The sequence below is a fragment of the Oenanthe melanoleuca genome, chromosome 4 (assembly GCF_029582105.1).
Source record: "Oenanthe melanoleuca isolate GR-GAL-2019-014 chromosome 4, OMel1.0, whole genome shotgun sequence".
In the NCBI taxonomy this organism is placed as follows: domain Eukaryota; kingdom Metazoa; phylum Chordata; class Aves; order Passeriformes; family Muscicapidae; genus Oenanthe; species Oenanthe melanoleuca.
Genome location: NC_079337.1, coordinates 3,498,711 through 3,518,738, shown reverse-complemented (window position 1 = coordinate 3,518,738; position 20,028 = coordinate 3,498,711). Strand labels below are relative to the sequence as shown.

Sequence of the window (20,028 nt, the reverse complement as noted above, 5' to 3'; positions counted from 1 at the left end):
AATCTAGAAGTAGGGTTTTGGACTAGAATTCATGTATCCAGGTGTCATTCCACTGCTGGTTTTACTTATCCCTGTGTTTTAGCAAGCAAGAACTAATTTACTCTTGGGACTTGGAAAGACTCTAAGGTGTTTATTTCCTTTTCATTTTTACTCTCAGGAGATGGGATGACTACAGTTTTGGCTTCAGTAGTTGGAAAAATTCTGATAAAAGCCTCTAAACTAAAAAGAAAACTATTTATGTGTCATTTTCTTTCTGGTTTTGGCAGGGAGATGCTGCATCACATTCTTCCTAACAAAGCCTGTGGGAATCAAAATTGATCTTCTTTGCCAAAGCTTGGAAGAGCCTTGAATGGAACACACATGTAAGTAATGCAAGCAGGTGTTCCACTTTGCTCACCTCTGCCCTAGTGCTTCATCCTGCTCTTTGAATTGTCTTTGAAAGGTGGCAGTTAAGTAACACAGCACCTTTTATCCATCTGTTCATCTAAAACAGTTGGATTTTATGATCTCCCCTCTTCCTATTGGAAGAACATTTCATGCCAGCTTGTTGGGCTAAAGAAATGCACCATGCAAAACTCTCCTCGGATGTACAACAGTGGAATTAATCAAGAGTAACCACATCATATTCACTTGGAAAATATATTTTAATCATAGCTGGGTTATGGATTAGGCCCAATTAATTTACTAAATTTTGAAATTATGGTTTAATGTGGAATTTAGGATTGAACACAAAGATTTAAAATTAGTCTGATGAATACTCACCTGCATCAGATTTCATCTTTTAAATTTTGTTTCCTGTTAGCAAGTGCAGAGGTGATTAGCTCCCCTTGGCTGGTTGCTTTGAAAGAGTTCCATTACATGCATGGCTGCAGTCCAGTATAAAAATAAACTATTTTTGCATTGCAGTTTAAAGCAGGTATTGTTTGTTAGTTGGAAGGTTCCTAAGAATGAATTTTTCCATAGTGAAAACAAGAAAAGGAGAATATATATGCAGTATGAGTCTTGGGAAGTTTGGGTTCTGTTTTTACACTTGTAAATTCTCATTTTTTGGTCTAGGCCAGGAAAATGGGAGAAATAGCTGCTAGATATACAGTGAATCCTTGAGAAATATGAAAGCTTTTCAAATTGTCTGCTTGTAGTTTGATAGTTTGAGTCCTCCTGGAGTATCCTTTCCTTCCCTCTTTCCTCTGGATTACAAAATAAGATGTAAGGTTTGTGAAGCAGTTTCTAACACTCACAACTGCAGTGAAGTGTTTTGCCCAGTGTCTGCCCTGTGGGTCTGATGTTGGTGGTTCCAACTACAGCATCTGGCATAAGGACAGGGCATAAAAATCTGCCTTGGCATCAAGTGCAGCCTGCAGGAGGCAGCCAGCACTGCTCCCTCTGCCTCTGAATGGTTCTGCTTAGGCTTTACCAGAGGAGTAGAGGTGACACTACCAGGACCTTCCCTCATGAAATCTTACCCCCATCCAAATAACTGCAATAGATTAAAAAGCAATCCAGCTATCTTCATTCCTGGCAATAGGAACAAGAATTCCAACTCCTTGATAACTAATTCCTTTCCAAGTGGAGCAGATTCTATTGGAAAAATCTGCCCTCCAAAAACACCTTGATGTTTAACCCCTGCTGATCCTGCAGCCTTGCCTGCTGTGCTGCATCTTCTTGCCAGGAACCAGTTTCCAGACTTCTCAGCTCCTTCTGCCTCTGGCACAGGCCTCTGCTTTTGGTGCTCACGTACTCTGGAGCTGGCCTTGACATGGATCTGTCAGACAACTGCCCATGTCTGCAAATGCTGAACAAGTGGTTTATGTGCCTCCACAGTGCATATTTACCATGCATGCTGTGACACCAAGTGCTGTGCTGAATTTTGCTCCTACCCTTAATTTTAATGCCAGCTGCATCTCTCATCCCTCTGTTGCTTCTGTGGTGTAAAAATAACATGATGGATTTTTTAAAAAACTTAATTCTGATGTTTATTTTTGTTGATTATAGGGAAGGCATCAATTGTTTTATACTTAAAGTATCCAATAGCATGAACACTGTATTTTGAAAAATACTTTGTAATTGACTGATATTTTTACAAAAAATAGAAATTCTTACCTGTTATGTAAATTTTTCTGTGCTCAGGTAATTTTTTACTTTGACATTAATGGAGTAAAGCAGAAGCACAGTCAAAGTAAGAACACACATAGAAGTTTTTGCATCTTAAGTAACTCAATTAAATCACGAGTTTGTTATGAAGAACTCGCTTAGCTATTCTATTTTATTGCTAAAAAGTTTGAGTACTGTTCTGTAGCAAGATTCCACTAACATATCAGACATTTTAAACACAAGCAGGAAACAAAGCCAATGTAAAAAAAGCTGCTTAAGATGCTTTTGAATGTAAAAGTGAAATTATCAATGTTTGAAAAATTCCATACATTCAGCAAGCAAACACAGAAAGGATGGTTTAACTTTCTTTCAGGCTGTTCTTTCAGACTGGTGGCCTAATGTTTATTCACAGTGCTTTTTAAGTGATACATTATTAATCAGGTTATACTAAGACCTCATCTTTGTTTTTATGTTACAGTTCATTATGTAGCAATTACAGCAGGATAATCAAGTCTGGTTTTTTTATTTTTTTTTTTGTTAAGAACAGGTAGTGCAATCTCTCACTCTCATGCATCTTAGACAGTAGTAAATGAATTAAAAAAATAATTGGAATTCCCCAACTGAAACATCACAGCAGTTTTCTCAGAACACCACATCTATCTCCTGTGAATGTTCCAGATCGAGTTGCCAGAATGTTGATTTCATTAGAAAACCAAAATAGCAACAGTCAGTGAGAGTAAGCAGAGGAGTCTCACAGTTTGCAGATATTGGGAAATCCAGAGGCTTGACCTAGCCAGGGAGTATTTTTTGAAAGAAAACAGCCACAGTCATTTTTATAAAGCACATTTGTTTTTGTAATGTGTGGCTTGTATAGAACTTACCACATGTGGACCATAAAGTGTTTTATAAAAATTTCTGTTTTCTGAGTTTCAGGGAAAGAAAGTAGTTTTAGCTAAGAGGGACCAACTTAACAGGAGATCAGGATCAAGGCAAGTGCCCCGTTCTCAAGACCCAGAGTCTCTCCTAAGCAAGTAATACCATTAAGTACTCTGTCACTTGCATATTGTTTTTCGTGCCTGAATAGGATTTTTTCTTTGCAGATATGCCAGCAAACTCTACCATCAGTCTCTGAGGTAGGCAGTGAATGCCCTCTGTGGTGGTTGATTTTTGTCCTCCGAGGGAGTTAGGGAGCATGGAGACAACAAGGGCTGTCAGTGTGGACTTACCAGTTGCCAGTTATGCTTTAAAGGGTTGGGGCAGGGAAGAAGTGAAGCATTCCCAGTCCTCCCATCCAAAATTCAGCCATTTCCAGGGTGAAACAGTGCAGCTGTTCTAAAGCTTACCAGCAACCAACAAAACATCCCAGTTCACAGCAGGGAATAGAATGTATAATCAGTCTAAATGAATTTGCAGATGAATTCAGATAAACAGTTCAAGTTTATGAATTGGAATTGGATTTACATTTCTTCTCATCTAAAAATACTTTGGAAACTTTAATGAGCATGAGGTGCCAGGATGTCTTTATGCTGGAAGCAGCCTGAGGGGTAGCACAGCTGTACCATCTCTCTGGAGCACTCAGCAGAAGGAAAAAGGGAGATTCACTGGCATGATCTGTGCTCAGCAATCCCTAATGGCTTCCTCCACTGGCCAGGACCCACTGTGGTTCTGGGTGCTCTGATCCACAGCCTGAGTTACCTTAGTGAAAAAAACCCCAACAAACCAGTAAGGAATGAATTCTTCCTTTCTTGTGGTCCCATGCTTGAGTTAAAATGGGTGATAGTGGACAGTCGCAATAGGAATTTACATTATCTATTAACATGGGCTACTTAAAATATACAGCAATGACTGTATGCCCAGGATTTTAACATTCCTGTATTGTTTTCCCTGAATAACAACACCTACATCAATCTGGTATTCTGAAAACCCTTGGCTGTTCTCATTTTCATTCCCTATAGGGCACTGCTTAAAGGGTGCACTCCAACAATATTTTCTAATTGCCTTTGAGACTGTTTAATGAAAATATCAGTATTCACTTCTGATGTAGCCTCTTTCAAGTTTCTACTGTACTTAGCTTTTTATATTAGAAATGTAGCTGAGTCACAACACTTCTGATTCCTGAGATATTACATTTTTTCCTTTTCTTCATATAGCATTTTCTAATTTGACACACGAGTTTTTGAGAACATAATTCCTTCAAAGATTGATTTCTTTTATAAAGAAAAAAAAGCAAAGTCCTTGCTTTCATTTTAATCAAAAAGTATTCTTAAACATAATTTCCATTTTTATTGTAAAGCACTTGCACTAAGCTGCAAGCTGTTTTTCATAGACCTTAAATATAAAGTGGGGAAAACATTAAAGAAAATTTTAGTTGAATATATGTAAGCAAAACAAGAAAACAAAGTAATCTTTTTTAGCTCTTGGGACCCTCCTGATGTGCAAAAGCAAACCTGTAGCTTTGTCTGAAGGACATACAAATGAAATAAAAGAAAAAGAGTTTCAACAAAAAGAAGCACCTTTTAAAATGTATAATCCTTGGAGTTTTATGAACTATTCCTTGGATGAAACAGTCTTTTCTTTAAAAAACATGCCAAATATTGCCCACATCTTCCCCTACAGAAAGGTTTGTTCTGGTTCTTCCTGGCATCTCATAGCAAGGCTGTATTTTAAGGACATCCAGTAACTGAAAAGATTAGGATAGGATTTAGGTTTCCTGGAATCACACAAACATTGTCTTAATGGGATGTTCTATGAGATGGAGACAGGAGATCTACATGGTTTGTTCAGCAGGGGCTTTTATAGACCTACAGTAGTAATTTCTGGAACCAGTCCAATCTCAAATTATTTCAAAAATGTTAATAACTAAAAAACAAATTTAATAATGGTCTCTGAAAGATTTGAGCTAGCCTTCTATAGAGCCTGTATGCTACTCCAAATTAGGTCTGAAATGTATGAAATCACATACATTTTCAGCAGCATTGCATAGGTACCACTACAGGATAAATTTTTCCAACCTAATTGATTCTGTTAAGAAAGGTAATTTAATCTGCAAGGTCATCATTGCTGATAATAATGGAGAACAAACCAGTCTGATTCTCAGATTTTATGGTTTAATTAAAATGATTTAATAAAATTACTTACAATAGTTTAGTAATCCTGCATTCTCATTTTCGTGAAATTACATTCCAGACCAATAACACACTTAAATCTTTAATGATGTTTCCACGTTTCTGAAATTGAAAACCTTAACTTACTTTTAATGTTATAGGTGAAAACAGTAGATAAATCCTACTTGTAGCTTCCAAACATCCAGACTGTGACATGGTGCATGCCTTTTGTCTCAGTGTTCCAGGCTAAAGGACAACATGAGCATCCTCGAAAAATAGAGACATCTTGATCCATTTCCAGAGTGGGCCACAATTAAGGGAAGAACTGCCATTGCCATGGCTTCTCCTTGTTATCTTCTGCTGATCTCATGTTTCGGTTCCACTGGAGCTGATTTCGGGGAGGAGAAATCTGATAGTGAGTATTCAGTGGCTGAGTGAGTGCATGGTTCCTCAGTGCTGAGTTATCCACAGCTGCTTGCTGTTAATAGCTCGGAGCGAGACACAGCAGGACTGGTGGGACAGTGGCTGCCTGACTCCCTGGCAAAATAGGGAATGTCCAAACTTAAACATGTTATTTTCCTCAGCAGCGTGATATTTCAGAAGAGTTTTGCATAACTTTAGTGTGTCTGTATAACCAGGAAAAGAGATAGGGGTGAGTGGTGGAACTGCAGCTCAGCAATGATGAAAGGCATTGGTTTGCATCCTGCTTATGAAAGAGTCACTGATACCCTGCAGCCAAAACCACATCCAGTTTAACTGATGCTTGTCACCTCAGGGACGAAATTTTCCATTCTGATTACACAGCTGGGAGAGATTTGAAAGGTTTTAGACTTTCTCTGACATATCCAAGAGTATTGGCTCTGATAACACTGGTAGAAAACCAGCTGATATTATTTAGTGGCGAATCCAGCTCTGGTTAGCAAGAATAAAACAGGTCAAGCCTTGTTCTTGCCTGCTTTGCTTGTTGCGGTTTCTAGTCAGTCTTTCATGTAAAGGATGCCACTGTGTATCTTCTATTTGACATCTGTTTCAAAGGCACTGGAGGTTTTTTTCAGAATTCTTTTGTACCGTAATGAATGCTTTGGACAGTTTGTTTTGAGGTCACAGCCATTACTGAGGTATAGCTCTAGGTAATACAGTTTAGTATATTCAGAAGGCTTATGAAGGTTGTAGAACTAGGATAAGAAAGCCTCTGGGGCCTGAATTCCAGATGCATGTGGCTTACACAGCTTGTTGTGGTGTGATTTGTGGGGCTGTCCTGTGCAGGGCCAGGAGTTGGATTCTGATGATCCTTGTGGGTCCCTTCCAGTTCAGGATATTCTGTGATTCTTTGATTACTTTTTTTCATCTGCCAGTTTCCTTTCTTTTTACTTTAACACAATTAATGTTTATTTGTGATCGCAAAGGAAAGCAACTTTACAAATACATCTTCCTCATGTTACTTCCAATCTCTCTCATGTTACTCCCATGTTTCTACTTTGTTAATTAGAAAAACATTACCTATCCTGTAACCAAGGCAGCATTTTTAAATGCACTTGAACAGTAATTAAAACCGGAGTGTGCAAACAGGTAAAGTACCAGCATCATATTTCACTGTCGATATTCGGGTGGCATAATTTTGCATACAGATATGTAAGAGATATATGTGTAAGATAAATATATGTTTAGTTGTAAATATACATATACACATCTTCTACCGGGCAGCTGGCGACAGGATGAGAGGACAGAGCTTTAAGCTGCTCCAGGGGAGGTTTAGGTTGGACACCAGGAAGGATTTCTCACGGAATGCATAATTAGACATTGGAATGGGCCGTCCGGGAAGGCGGTGGAGTCTCGGTCGCGGGAGGCGTTTCAGGAAAGCCTGGACGTGGCACTGAGGGCCATGGTTTAGTTGACGTGGTGGTGCTCGGTCATAGGTTGGACTCCATGACCTCACAGGTCTCTTCCACCCGAATTCATTCCGTGATTCTGTTTTTCAAGCACATAACGAGGAATATAAAGAGCATCCCTCTTGCACGACTGCTCGGCGTTCGGAGCGGGCAGCGCTGTCTCGGGCCGAGCGCCCCGGGCCGCCCTTCGCCCCCGCCCGGCAGGGCACGGCCCGGCCGCGGGCGCGGCCCCGCCGCCCGCACTGCGCAGGCGCGGCCCGCGCGGGGCCGCCTCAGACGTGGCACTCGGGCGCGTGAGGCGGCGGGCGCGCGGCCCCAGGTAACGGTCCCAACGGGCGGCCGCGGCTGAGGGACGGCGCGGGGACGGCGCGTGGACGGCGCGGGGACGGCGCGTGGACGGCGCGGGGACGGCGCGGGGACGGCGCGGCTCCGGCCGCCCTCACAGCGCCCGGCCCTCACAGCCTCAGGTACCGCCGCGGGGCGGGCGGGGGCTCCGGGCGCGGGGCCCGACCTGTTGCGTTGCGGCGGCTTAAGACTCGCAGGCGATGGGGATGGAAGTTAGAGATGCATTAAAAAAACGTAGGAAAGCTCTGCAGGTTTGGCAGCCAACGGGGAAAAATGTAGGTTTTGCTTTCGTGGCTTAAAGGTTCGCAATGTGTTGGCGAAAAAGCAGCATGAAATATGTGATGTATCGCGTTCCGCGAGTGGAGATAAAGGTGTCGCACACCCCGGGACTGGTGGCCAGATTGTCACCGCAGCGAGCCACGGGGAGGGACAGCACCTCTGCCCGGGTGACGTGCGGGGGAGCGCGGCGTCTCCGAACAAATGCAAAGTTAATACTCCTCCTTCAGGGAGCCAAGGACTCCAGCCTGCTTTTGTTTCTGTTGTCCTAATTCTGCTTGCGCATGGTTAACTTTTACACCTTCACGGAGACGCCGGAGCGTTGCATAGGTGCAGCGATGCTCTGAAGAAGGTGACAGCTTATTCCCTGATAGAGGTCAATTAAGTCCTCCAGCTCTCCCTGGTGTTGTTCCTCAGGTTGTGGGCTATCAGGTGAACTGGTGCTGAGACAGAGAGAAAAAAGTTTTCGTGACCTTCTGTATAAACTCTTTTCATGGTGTGGTGGTGCGTTCACACCTTTCCTCGCGGTATAATTTCTGAAATGCTCATGTTTGTTCGCACAGCCTTAAAACACTAATTTGTGATAGTTGGTATATATGTATATATATCTATTCTAAGAAGAGATTAAATATCCTTGGTGCTAAATAGAATCTGGAACTGTGTTTGAAAAACTTGTATTATTCTGATTGTGGTTAGAGCTCCTCTCTCACTTCAGCACAACCTCTGTGTGTTTATACTGCCTGTGGGAAGTTTGACGTGGCAAGATTTTTTTTTGTGTGTGTGTGTGTGAGTAAGCTGTGGAGGAAGTAATTTCCTCTGAATGCTCTTGCAGCTTAAGGTGTTTGTTGTTGCAGCTGCCTCTTAAGTGAAAATATCTTCTTTTCTATAGATATAATATATATATCTATGTCTGTGCTTGTGTAGGTAACTTAATGCTAATTTAGTGTCTTTTGGAACAACTAAAGCTCTCATTGCCACGTCTTTTCTGATGGAGGTGGGGGAGGGAAGAAGGTACAGCTGGCAGCACCAAGCCTCTGATTAAACATTCTTCTTTCTTCTCCCTGTGTTTACCTTGTTAACTAATAAATAGGAGAAAACTCCATAGGATTTACTCCCGGAAGCAGTTAACTGCTGCAACTCAGAAATCTTGTGCTGTGTTGTGTGGGGAGGGCCAGGCCCGGTACACAGGTCAGAGTGATTTCTTGTCTGATGTGGGTGATCAGTAAGGTCATGTTGCGGTTTTTTCTTCAGAAATACCTGTTTAATTTGGGAAGCCTAGGAATGGGCTTTCTGATAGAGAGAACTTTTCTCTACTGACGTGAGCCAGTGCAGCATAAATCTATCTGTGTGTTCTTGGGGCTGTGATTTCAAGGTGCCTTTGTGTGTGTTTCTGGAGCATAATTTGTGTTTTATTTTTCATCCAGTTTCCATGTATAAAGATGACTCCATGGCTTGAGCTAAAGAATTTGAAGTACAGGTGGTTGGAAAGCTATTTCAAAGGAACATTTAACACCTGAAATGCTAATTTATGGACTTCAATAACTTTTGAGATCCCTTGGTGGCAAGGGCACTATATCTGAAAACTAGTCTGGTGAAATACAATCATATGGTTCGGCAATGCAGGATTCTTCAGATTTTCTGCTTCTAAAAATGATAGCAGTTATCAGGATACTCTTTCCTGAAAGTTTTCTAAAATGTTACTCTGTCCTGTTGAACAAAATCTGAAAGGAAGAAATTACATATCTTGTGAATGCTCTCATCATTAGAAAAAATTCAGAATTGCTTTCTATCAGATTCTGGGGTTTGCTGTTTAATTTATTTAACAACAACAGGATCAAGATGTGAAACTTAGGGAAGATGCCTGATAACAGCAAGGACAGCATACAGTGCTGTTGAGGCCATACTGCCTCAATTCTCCCTTGTGAAATATCTTGTGCTCAGTTTTGGCAGGCTGTGGAGATCTGGAGTAAAAAAGTCTGCTCAGGCCTGTGCCAGTAATGCTGGAGACAATCAGAATTAGGAGCTCTCTCTATCCTGTACTTCCATCACTTGCTTGGAGTGGGGTTGATGCAGAAGGTTTGTGAAAAGTTTGGTGGAAAACTGGTGTCATATTCCACACTTCCTCTAAAATAAGGTATGCTAGAATAGGAGAAGGATTTGCCAGGAGGAGTTTTCTGCTCTGGTCACTGTGCCTTTGCTGCTTTTTCTGTGTGTTCTGTGTTCTTTGGGATGGCTGGTGTTTGGGGAGCAAGATTCACAGTGTACTTTCCACACGTAGTTGAAGTCAAGGCTCTCCCCAGTAAAAAGAATAGTTTGGGACTGCTTTGAGAGTTTTTTCCATCTACACATCCATTGCTACAGTTCTGTCCGTGGGCTTGGGAGTGGTGAATCCCATTTAAATGCAGCATGTGGTAATGCTGAAGAAACTAAGCTGTCAAGAAAAACCAATATTTGCCCCTGATTTCAGGTCATCTTTTGCCTTCAAATGTGTCTTTTATATTTTTTTGGGGGAATACAATTCACACCCTTTTAAAATGCACAAAGAGTGATGAATAGTAGCAGGTGTCATTTTCCTTTTTGCAGATTCCTGAAGAGGACACAATACTTGGAATGAGAAAATTGCCATCATGAGTCAACAAGGTTATGTTGCAGCTCCTCCATATTCCCAGCCACAGCCAGGAATAGGAGGTTTTGGGCCACCCAGTTCTTCAGTTCATTATGGGCATTATGGGGATCCTAATTCCTCATATTCATCACCTCAACCAGGTATTATTTTGTCTTAAAATTTATTTTCAGAGTGTGCTTTTCTGTTATGGTATTTTGCATCTCTTGTGTGAGTTTTATGCTGCAGCAGAAAACAGCAAAAAAGTTTTACCCAGTTTCTCTAAAACCTCTTATTGAAGGCAGCAGGAGCTGTGTTACTCTAATCAAATGCTGAATGTAGTCAGAATTCTGATAGAAATGCTTCTGGTAATTGACTTACTGGAACACTTGGGGAAAACACTGGTTTCCATACCAGATCATTTTTTTATGTTAGAGTATTGTAAAGAGAAAGTAGTTCAAGAAGTACAGTTTGAAATGCTGTTCATTCAATACTGCTGTTTACATAAATCACAGTTTCTTCATGGTCACTATACTAGATCTGAGTTAAGAACCATTTTCAGCACAGGAGAGCAGGTTGTACATGTGGAAGCTCTTTTTGCTTTTATTTTGAAAGGTTGTTTTAAGTTTTCATTCTTACCTTGGTCTCTGAAATCCAAGGGACCTCTTGTTTCTACCTTGAAATGTAACTGGGTGACCGAGGATTATCACTGCCCCAAACTGGCAATTGAAGTGTCTGTTTGTTCATTGCTTTTTCTTACTGTTCCTCTTGGGTTCTTTGCTGGAAAGTTATGAACTGCTATTTGTTTCCTTTTTATTTTCTTTTAGTTTTTCATATCTGCTCTTATAACTGACCAGAAATCTGTGCTTTTCAACAGAATCACTGAGATTGGAAGGGACCTGTGATCCAATCCCTCTGCTTAAGGAGGGTGATCCAAAGCTTAATGTTACTCTTAATGTTAGAGCAGAGCTGCACAACTGCATTTCTTGTCCTCCTTCTTTCTTACAGGGTTTTACATTAAAGTGTTTAATCTTTTGCAGGTGTGTCAAAATCAACTGTGCCTTTTGGATCTCCGGCTCCTGTTGGGCCTCCACCACCTGGTGCACAGCAATTCAGCCAGACCAGTTTCCAGAATGGGTCTGGTACACCAGGACAGCAACCACACAGGTGACTGGAATGGATCAATACCTGACATCTGAGCTGTTTGATCTCTCTGTGAAGGACACAGGAATGGGAAGGGGAGAAAACAGGGACAGGTGAAAGCTGTAGAAAGAAATCTTTGAAAAAAGATTGTGTGAGGGGATAGCCAAGCTTTTACTACACAGTATTTGTGTTGCAGGTAAAGTGAGTCAATATGCAGCTCTTTTATTTAATTCTGCCAATTAGTTATTTTCCACATCTCCCCAAAAGTGGAAAATTAGTTTGTGTATCCATAGCTCCTTCAGTTTTAGTAAAATTGACACCATCTAGCAACATTCTTCTTGAAGTTGGTTGAAATCTTAATCTGCTTCCATGCTTCTTAGTTTTTGTGTAGTTATTTAATGTCAAAATAGGGAAGCCTTTACTGTGGGAAGGAGAACTCAAAAAGAGGTGGTCATCAGTTGTTCACGATGATGTACTCATGGGTAGGTAGGAGTGGCCTGAAGATGAAAAAACAAGGTGAATAGAATCAGGTTGACATGACGTAGCAAAATACTGATTCTCTTCTGTAGCTTCCAGTCATTGCCCTGACAGCTGCAGATCTCCCATTCTTTACCTGATCTTGTTTTTTTTTTTTTCCCAAAATTGCTCAGAGCTGCTGTTCTAGGCCAGGAGGAAAACAGATGAAAATTTCAAGTAAAGTGAATGCTACTTCTCCTCAAATAGCTGAGACCATCCTCAGTTTTACAAGATGTCATAGGAAAATTCATATTGATTGTCTCTGGGACATAGCTTGGAGATCTTGTTTTACTAGAGTGAGATAGTCTGGTAGAAAATACCTTTGTAAGCCGTGTGTGTTACTGCTTTCTTTCCTTTAGCTATTTTTCTTGCGTTCATGCTTTCCATATCAGATAATCATGAAGGTTTTCTCTACCCACATCATCTTTTTTCCTCTACTACAGAGAACTCAGCAGATTCTCACTTCGTTTTCTTCTCTTCACAGATTTTTGTCCTAATCTTCTTCACCCATCCCTGGTAGGGAATCTTCCTTTATAAGCTTGGAAAGAGGATGGAGTGCTGTGATATGTTAAGAAGCTTTTCTTTCTTAGTCTTCAGGCTTACAGTTATTACTGCTCTCACTTTGCCATGGCATACTCACTCTGCTTTGTTTCTAACATTTGTGCAAATGAACATGGACTGCCTGTTATTAAACAAGTGTGCAATCTCTCTGTCTTTTGTGTGTTTTAACACAAGTGTACATTTCCTGAGCAGAATGTGGGCATACTCCATTAGGATTTTGTCCTAATTAATTGTTTCACCTTGAGGAGGTATGACATCTTTGAGAGTTATGATTGTTTGATGTAGTTTGTTTTGCATAACTGCACTGATTTTTTCCTTCAGGTTTCAAGGCCCTCCACCTCCAAGTAACACAGGACCTTCCTATCCTCCCTACAGTCCTCAGTCCCAAGCAGCTTTCCCAAATACTGCACCTGCTTCCTCTACAGCACAACTTGCTGACCAGCTCAACAGCATGCAGATAAATAGCTATGGTAATGGGCTTTATCTGATTGACTTTTTCCTCAGTTAAAGCATTAGAACTATGATAATTAGAAACTTATTGAACTTCTGTATAAACAGAAAATGAGACTTTTGACCACCATCATTGGTTTAAGTCCTTAAAATTTTTTTATCTCATACAGTTCCTTAAATCAGTAGTATTGAGTTTAATCTGAATTGATGTTTGACAAAGCTTCCATGAAATTCGGTTATACCATCAGTCATTTCTCAAATTACTTGATGAACATGTCAGTAATAGCCAAGGCATGAGCAATAAGATGGACACAGGGTTTAATTTTTCTCAGCTTTTTACAGTTTCTCTTGTTACAAGACTATTTTCTTTTTATGTCTAAACATTTTTGGGTTTTAATCTACATTTATCTGCATTTATTTTGATGTTATACCGTCTCAAATGTAGGCCATAAAGATATGGTTGTGTGATGCTTCCATGTAAATTACTTCTAGCCACAAAAGCTGATATGTATTCAAACTATGCAACCTATATTATAGAAACAGTTTTAAAACAGGTAAAATGCAATGTTCTCATGTGCTGGGAGGCTTGTATTTTGCATGTAAAGACTTTTTTCGGTTAACATACGTGACAGAGGATGTCTTTCAGTGCTTCTATATGAACACATGGCTTCTTTAGCTTCAAACCTAATATTGGTTATTCTTGTAACTCTCTTTAAAATTACCTTTTCTTTGGGGGAAAATCCGACAAACAAATATAAGTTTTGTAAAGTAATAAGTGTTTACAGATTTTAAGTCTCAAAAAACCTCTATTTCCAGGGTCCTCTTAATTCTAATTGGAATCTGGATTATATAAACAACAAACAATTCCTTGCCAGTGTGTAGAGTAATTCCCACATGTTTCATCTTTTAGTATCAAGTGGATTTATTTTCCATCAAACCTGTCACGGTGGAATACAAACAGCAGACCAACAGAAACATGCCACATAAGAGAAATGGATTATTGAGCAAAAGCATGTTGTTTCACATTCTGAAATGAAGTAGTATTTTGTAAGCAAAGTGATCTATGTGTGTTCTGGTGAAGAATTGTCAAACTATGGCTTCTCTCTGTCTTTGCTCATCTACCCCAGCTGCAGGGTTTTACTGCAGATAGAGCCAGAAGAAATAAAGTGACTGAATCAGCTGAGACTTAAACCATGACTTGTCATGTGAACAGACACAGAGTCCCATAAGGCAGCGCTGTCAGTGTGGGATCCAGTATTGCCTGTATGCTATGGAATGTTTGGGCAGAGGCAGAGCACCTTTGACACAGGTTTGGTAGGTTATCGTTTCTCACTCACCTGACATCATTTCTCGCTCAGGTCCTGGCGCTGCTCCGAGCTCCTGCGTGTCTCCCGGGCACCCGGCGGCTTTCCAGGGCCCACGACTGCTGCCCCCAGCCCAGCAGCAGATAGGTTTGCCTCCTGCACCACAGCTGCCTCCTCCACCAGCAAATAGTGTTAATGGCCTTGGTGCTCAGCCTGCACTGCCTCCTATGGCCAGGCAGGGTGGAATGCCTGGACCTGCCCCTCCAAATCCTAACTTGCAGCACCTTCCAGGACAGCCTCCAGGGCCAGGATATCATCCACAGCAAGGTAGGGAAGGGTGTTCTGTGGTGGAAAACAAAGTGTGCAGGCACAATCACTGCTGGAACTGTGTCCATTCATGGCTGAATCTTCAGCTGGCTGGGAAAAATGAAATATGAATTCTCTTTCTGTAGTGGGGAAGGATGTGTACTGTCAGTCAGTATATTTGAGACAGGCTCTGCTTTTGCTCACAAGTGTAGCAATCTGTTGAGACTGCAACAAGAAAAAGGAGATTAATTTGGATCAGAAACAGAATTAGTGGTTAGTAATTGATGAAGGCACAACATATTATGGGGAAGAGTTTTTCTTACACTCTGTGAAGGTATAGGCTGCATTCTGTCTTGGACTACTGTCGTAAGCAGCTTTAAAAATGCTTTTCTATAGCAATAATGGATTGTAACAGAATACAAAAGGCCAGCTAATGATATCAGTTTGCATTGACTGATGTTAGTGAAGAGATTCTCACTGAGGTAATGGCCTGGTGTGAGCAGCTGTGGTAATCTCTACTAACAGTCCTATTTGACATAAACCTGAAAACTTTGGAGCCAAAGTTGTCACATCTGGTGTTCTTACTTTTTAAAAACACAAACTAAAGCCAAACTGAGCCATGGAAATCCATTTCTTTTAGTTGCTGAAAACAGAGGGGAAGGAGGAGTTGCGCTTAGCTGAGTAAGAATTAATGGCGTGGCAGAAGTTGCATTGCATTGATAATGGAACTTAGATACTTTAAATGAGCTGTCATTTGTAACTCTGCAGCAAACTATGGTCCTCAGATGGCAGCATCTCAACTGTCCTATCCTGGTGCTTTTCCTGGTGGCCCAGCACAGCTCTCAGGCCCACCACAGAAGAAGCTTGATCCTGACTCTATTCCAAGCCCAGTAAGTAATGTGGCTCTAACTTTTTATAAATGGAACTTTCTGCTGCATTTGAGATAAAGGAATGACAATGCTAACATTGTGTTTGTTTTAGCTGGTGAGGTTTTTCATAACATATGTGGGCACTTACATGGTTTGGTTTTCAACATATGTTCTAGTTCTTGCAGTTTCTAATTAATGCAATTTTGTACTCTGTGCTGTCAGTTTTGGATCAGTTAGTGCATGAAATTAGTTTGAGTACTGAAGATGTTTTATAACTTTATCTAACATGGGACACTCATACATGAGTATGTCCCAAGTACTTTATAGGAATAGTTCACTAGGAATTCTCAACAGGATTCTTAATGAGACAGTGACCAGTACAGAAGAACTTGTGTTCACTGCAGCTTATCACCTTTCCTTTTCACCTGACAAGTTTGAAGGCTTGAACTTAGTAACAGATACCAGAAGTAGGATTTGTACATAATACAGGTACATGAACTCTGAAGTGCAGTCCTGGCAACACTGAGAAGTCACACGCTCAGAAGCTACTTCACCTTTTGATTTCAAGAGTTCCCAGGCAACCAGAATTATTTGTCTGAGCCATCCTTCCAGTTGCTGCAGCTTTGTAAAGATTTCAGTATCCTGGAATATGCCTGATGCTTAAGCTTCATGCAGGCTGAGGAGGCTCAGCTGTTGAATATGCACAGATGGGACAGGGTCTCTTCCTAGGATGGTGCTAGAGAAAACAATGTTATGGTTGCATCTATCTTTCTGAAATAGTGTAGTCTAATTGGTATGCAAAGAAAGGGCTGGTCAGGCACACACAGCATTTAACTTCTTTACTGGAAACAGCTGATGGAATAAAAAGCAATAGTGTGCCAAACTCATGGAGAAATTGTTCTGGTGCCCACACTTAGAGTGGTTCTGGCAATCATCTGGACAGGTCAAAAGCTCCTCAGAGAGCCAGAATTCTTGAAGCAGCTTCAACCTAGAACTTTCTACTTTAAAAAAATATTTTCACCACCACACAGCAGGCTAGTCTGGGTGAAGGAATCTTACACTTCTTGCTGAGGCAGGTTTGCTGTACAGGAAAAACATTTTTGCAAAAGCCTCACACTGTCTAGTATGACACTGTCTTGCTTCTTTAAATTGGGATATTCTTTTGTCCTTCTAGAAATTTTTTTTTTTTTTTTACCCAGTGACTAATTTGATGCATAACTTTGGAAAAACACTTGTTGATAATCCCTTAGGGGTTAATGTACCAACTGCAGTTGCCTCGTTAAAGGCAATTTTTAACTGAAAAGTGAATCAAGTGTCTGTATAAATAACAAATGCCCTTAAGTCAATCATTCCTAGTGTTTCAGTGCAATGCTTTTTACATTAGCGGGATAAAATGATCTTGTCTAATTTAAAAAAAAAAAGGCAGGGCGAGAAGGAGGTCTGGCATGGAAACATGGGCTGATGTCTTGTTTCAATTATGCACACAGCATAAACAGCCTTGACTACAACAGCCATGTTAAAATAGGTTAAAAGTTTTGTCTAAGCCTTACAGAGAGGATCAGAACGAGTGTTTAAATGAAATGTGATCTGGGTCAACGTCTGTAAAGGACAAAAAGCTAATTCAGAATGAGGAATAAGTATGACCATGTTTATTTCTGTTGTTATATTTACTTTATAAAATTATAGTAGTGTTGCCAGATAAATTTACTTCTTATCTGTAATAATTTTGCTGATTTATGTTTCTCTTACATATGTTAGATGTTGATATGTACCCTGACAACATCTATGAAAACTCGCATCTGGACTTTGTCAAAAATTATGTTCAAGAACAATGATATATTTAAGTCAGTTAGTTGCAGAATCCTGTGGCACATTGATCCTTTGCAGAGCTAAGTCTCAGAGTGGTTTGCTTTCTTCAGCCAGTGGACCTTTTAAGAGCAAAACCTTTTTCCTTCTAATGCAAGAGTTATAAGCTATAAGTATACAAGCCAAGGAGGCAGGGAAAAATCATCAAGCAGAAGATCTAACAAGCTCTCTGAGGAATGTCTTGTATATTTAAATTGCAGTACAAAAAGTTATAGGCTCCAGACTGTTTTCAGTGTGTTAGGAAATACCTCTTGGACATTGATCAGTGGACTCCATGCAACTAATTTAGTTTTTCTTCTCTGTTTGCTTTCTGACAGAGGCTTCTGAAGTTCCCTAGCTATTATTAGAAGTTCATGTGCAGTGTAAAGACACAATTCCATGAGGTACCAGCAGCAGTGGCAAAGCCAGTTTCAGAAATCCCTGTCTCGTTCCTCTTGCCTGCCACAGCTGTTTGGCTGCACTCTAAACCAGGTTGCTGAGGAAAGAGGAGGAATGATGGTATCAGTGATTCAGTTTCTGGTGTGGAACAAAATACAGCTTTATATAACTTAAGTTTTATCCTGAAAAGTGTCAGACTTAAACCTGAGTGAGGGATCATGCAGAAGTAACAGGGAGCAGCGTATGGGAAAGGAATTTGGATAGCAAAGTCAGCTGCATGAATATATCATGGCATTATATTGTAAATTCTTATAAATTAGACTTCAACCACAATCTTATTTAGTGTAGATCTTAGGCTGTTCATGATTGTAGCTGAATGCATGACTTACCTTCCTCATACTGTTCTTGTTTCTTATTCTCAGATTCAAGTAATTGAAAATGATAAGGCTGCCAGGGGAGGGCAGGTCTATGCCACAAACACAAGAGGACAGGTTCCTCCCCTCGTCACCACCAACTGTGTGATCCAGGACCAAGGTAACCACCCTTGTTACTGCTTTGGGAGTATTTCTAGGGGAAATCTAAGATAATTAAATAAAACAAAGACTAAATGCTCAAATTTCTCATCTGAAAATGATGGTATTTGCTCTAAATTGGACATGAAATTGCAAACTTCTTTGATTGGGGAAAAAAGCGAGGAGGAGGGACGTGGGAGTTGAATTCTTACACCTTGGCTTAACACCTTCTCTACTCTTCCTGACCTTTCAAAGAATATGGGTAGTTGAGACAACTTTCCTTTTTAGTTTAAATTTTTTAAGGGTGTTATATTTCAAGTTGAAAATGCTTTTTGGATTATTCTGGAAATTTAAAAGGTGGACACTAGAAGAAACAGTAAAACTAGACTAGCACTCTTTGTTGCCTTAGGAACAAGATAGGAATTTCTATTCAAGTTTTTGGGGTAGCGTACAAGCTATCTAGTTGATGTACACTGGCCAAAGGAAAAATTTATCTGCCTTTGCTTCTGCCTGGAGCCTGGAAGTACAGTCTTCCAGATGCTGCTCTTGACAGCAGGCTCAGTATTTTAATACAGGTTAAACTGATAGTGTTATTCAGCCCAACAGTAATTTATCAATGCTAAGATAAACTGTATAAAGTGTACACACCAAGATTTTTTTCGCATTATCTAAGAATGGGATAGATCTGTTCTGATGATCCAAGAAATTCCTTTCAGGAAACTGCAGTTAGCTGGTTACAATGGGAGCATCAGGAAGCTGGTTTCTGAATTCCTTTTAGTGCTCTTGTCTGCAGCACAGTAATTTCTCTTTGAGGCACCAGAGCTGAGTGTCCTCTTGGAAGTGTGGCGGTGACTTTCCACCCTGTATTTTGCAGTATAGGTTTTCAGAATCAGAGGTAGCTCATTAGATGGGTCTTAAAGTAGATCAGTCTGCCTCTAAAGCTTTTTGTACAGTGTTGACATGTCCACTGGGATATCATCCATATTTTCTTCTAAGATCCTAGACATGGGATGTTTTAAAGTAATCTCTACTGAGCTGCTGTGTGGGGTGGGCAGGTTCCTCCTGGCAGCCTTTCACTGCTCTGCTGTGCCCTGCAGGCCACGCCAGCCCGCGGTACATCCGCTGCACGACCTACTGCTTCCCGGTGAGCTCGGACATGGCCAGGCAGGCGCGCATCCCCCTGGCAGCTGTCATCCAGCCCTTCGCTGCTGTGCCGCCCAACGAGGTAGGGCACACCTGCCTGCTCTGCCTCCACATTGCTGCACGGCTGTTCTTCTGGGGAGGGGGTTTGTCTCACTGTCAGTTGGTACCACTAAAGAAGTGGCAGAAGACTGAGGTGGGCTTGGGTCATGGTCTAACTTAGGACAGAAGTTTTGGTTTGGAAAGGGTGCAGGAGTGATTCCCCAGGATTCCTGCTGTTTCCCCAGATGCCAGCTTTGTCAGTTACTCTCTCTGCTGGAACTCCATAGTTTTAGGCAAAGGTATGACCACAAAAAAGTATTAAGTTAATTTTAAGATGTGGAGAGTTAGATTTGAAGAAGGACATTTTTCAATTGAGATCTTTACAAAGTAATTTAATAATTTAATTTCACAACTGAACAAGAAGATAACTGGGTTTTCTATTTGGATGAGCTGAGCCATAGAAAGAAGACAAATGTAACCAACCATTTTTAGCAGTCATTTGAAGGCACTAACCTTTTCTCACATAACCATCTCTAATGACCCTCCATATTCACAACCTATCCCTAGTTCTGCAAATTTTTTCTGCAGTATTCTCTGGTCTTAAAACAATTACCCAGGTTTCCTGGCACTCCCA

At 40.8% G+C, this 20,028-nt stretch overlaps 1 protein-coding gene across 2 annotated transcripts in view; it reads left to right on the top strand.

Moving 5' to 3' along the window:
* The first annotated feature begins 7,295 nt into the window (after positions 1 to 7,295).
* The window catches only part of SEC24D (SEC24 homolog D, COPII coat complex component), a 40,590-nt gene continuing 27,857 nt past the window's right edge, over positions 7,296 to 20,028 (top strand). The window contains exons 1-8 of one of the 2 annotated variants that reach the window (XM_056489960.1): positions 7,296 to 7,403; positions 10,289 to 10,471; positions 11,348 to 11,474; positions 12,849 to 12,997; positions 14,336 to 14,608; positions 15,356 to 15,477; positions 18,123 to 18,234; positions 19,310 to 19,437. In XM_056489960.1, coding sequence (XP_056345935.1) covers positions 10,333 to 10,471; positions 11,348 to 11,474; positions 12,849 to 12,997; positions 14,336 to 14,608; positions 15,356 to 15,477; positions 18,123 to 18,234; positions 19,310 to 19,437 — 1,050 coding nt within the window. In that variant the 5' untranslated portion in view covers positions 7,296 to 7,403; positions 10,289 to 10,332. Of the gene's footprint in view, positions 7,404 to 7,432; positions 7,552 to 10,288; positions 10,472 to 11,347; positions 11,475 to 12,848; positions 12,998 to 14,335; positions 14,609 to 15,355; positions 15,478 to 18,122; positions 18,235 to 19,309; positions 19,438 to 20,028 lie in introns of those variants that run through there. The other variant, XM_056489959.1, reaches the window with a different exon arrangement.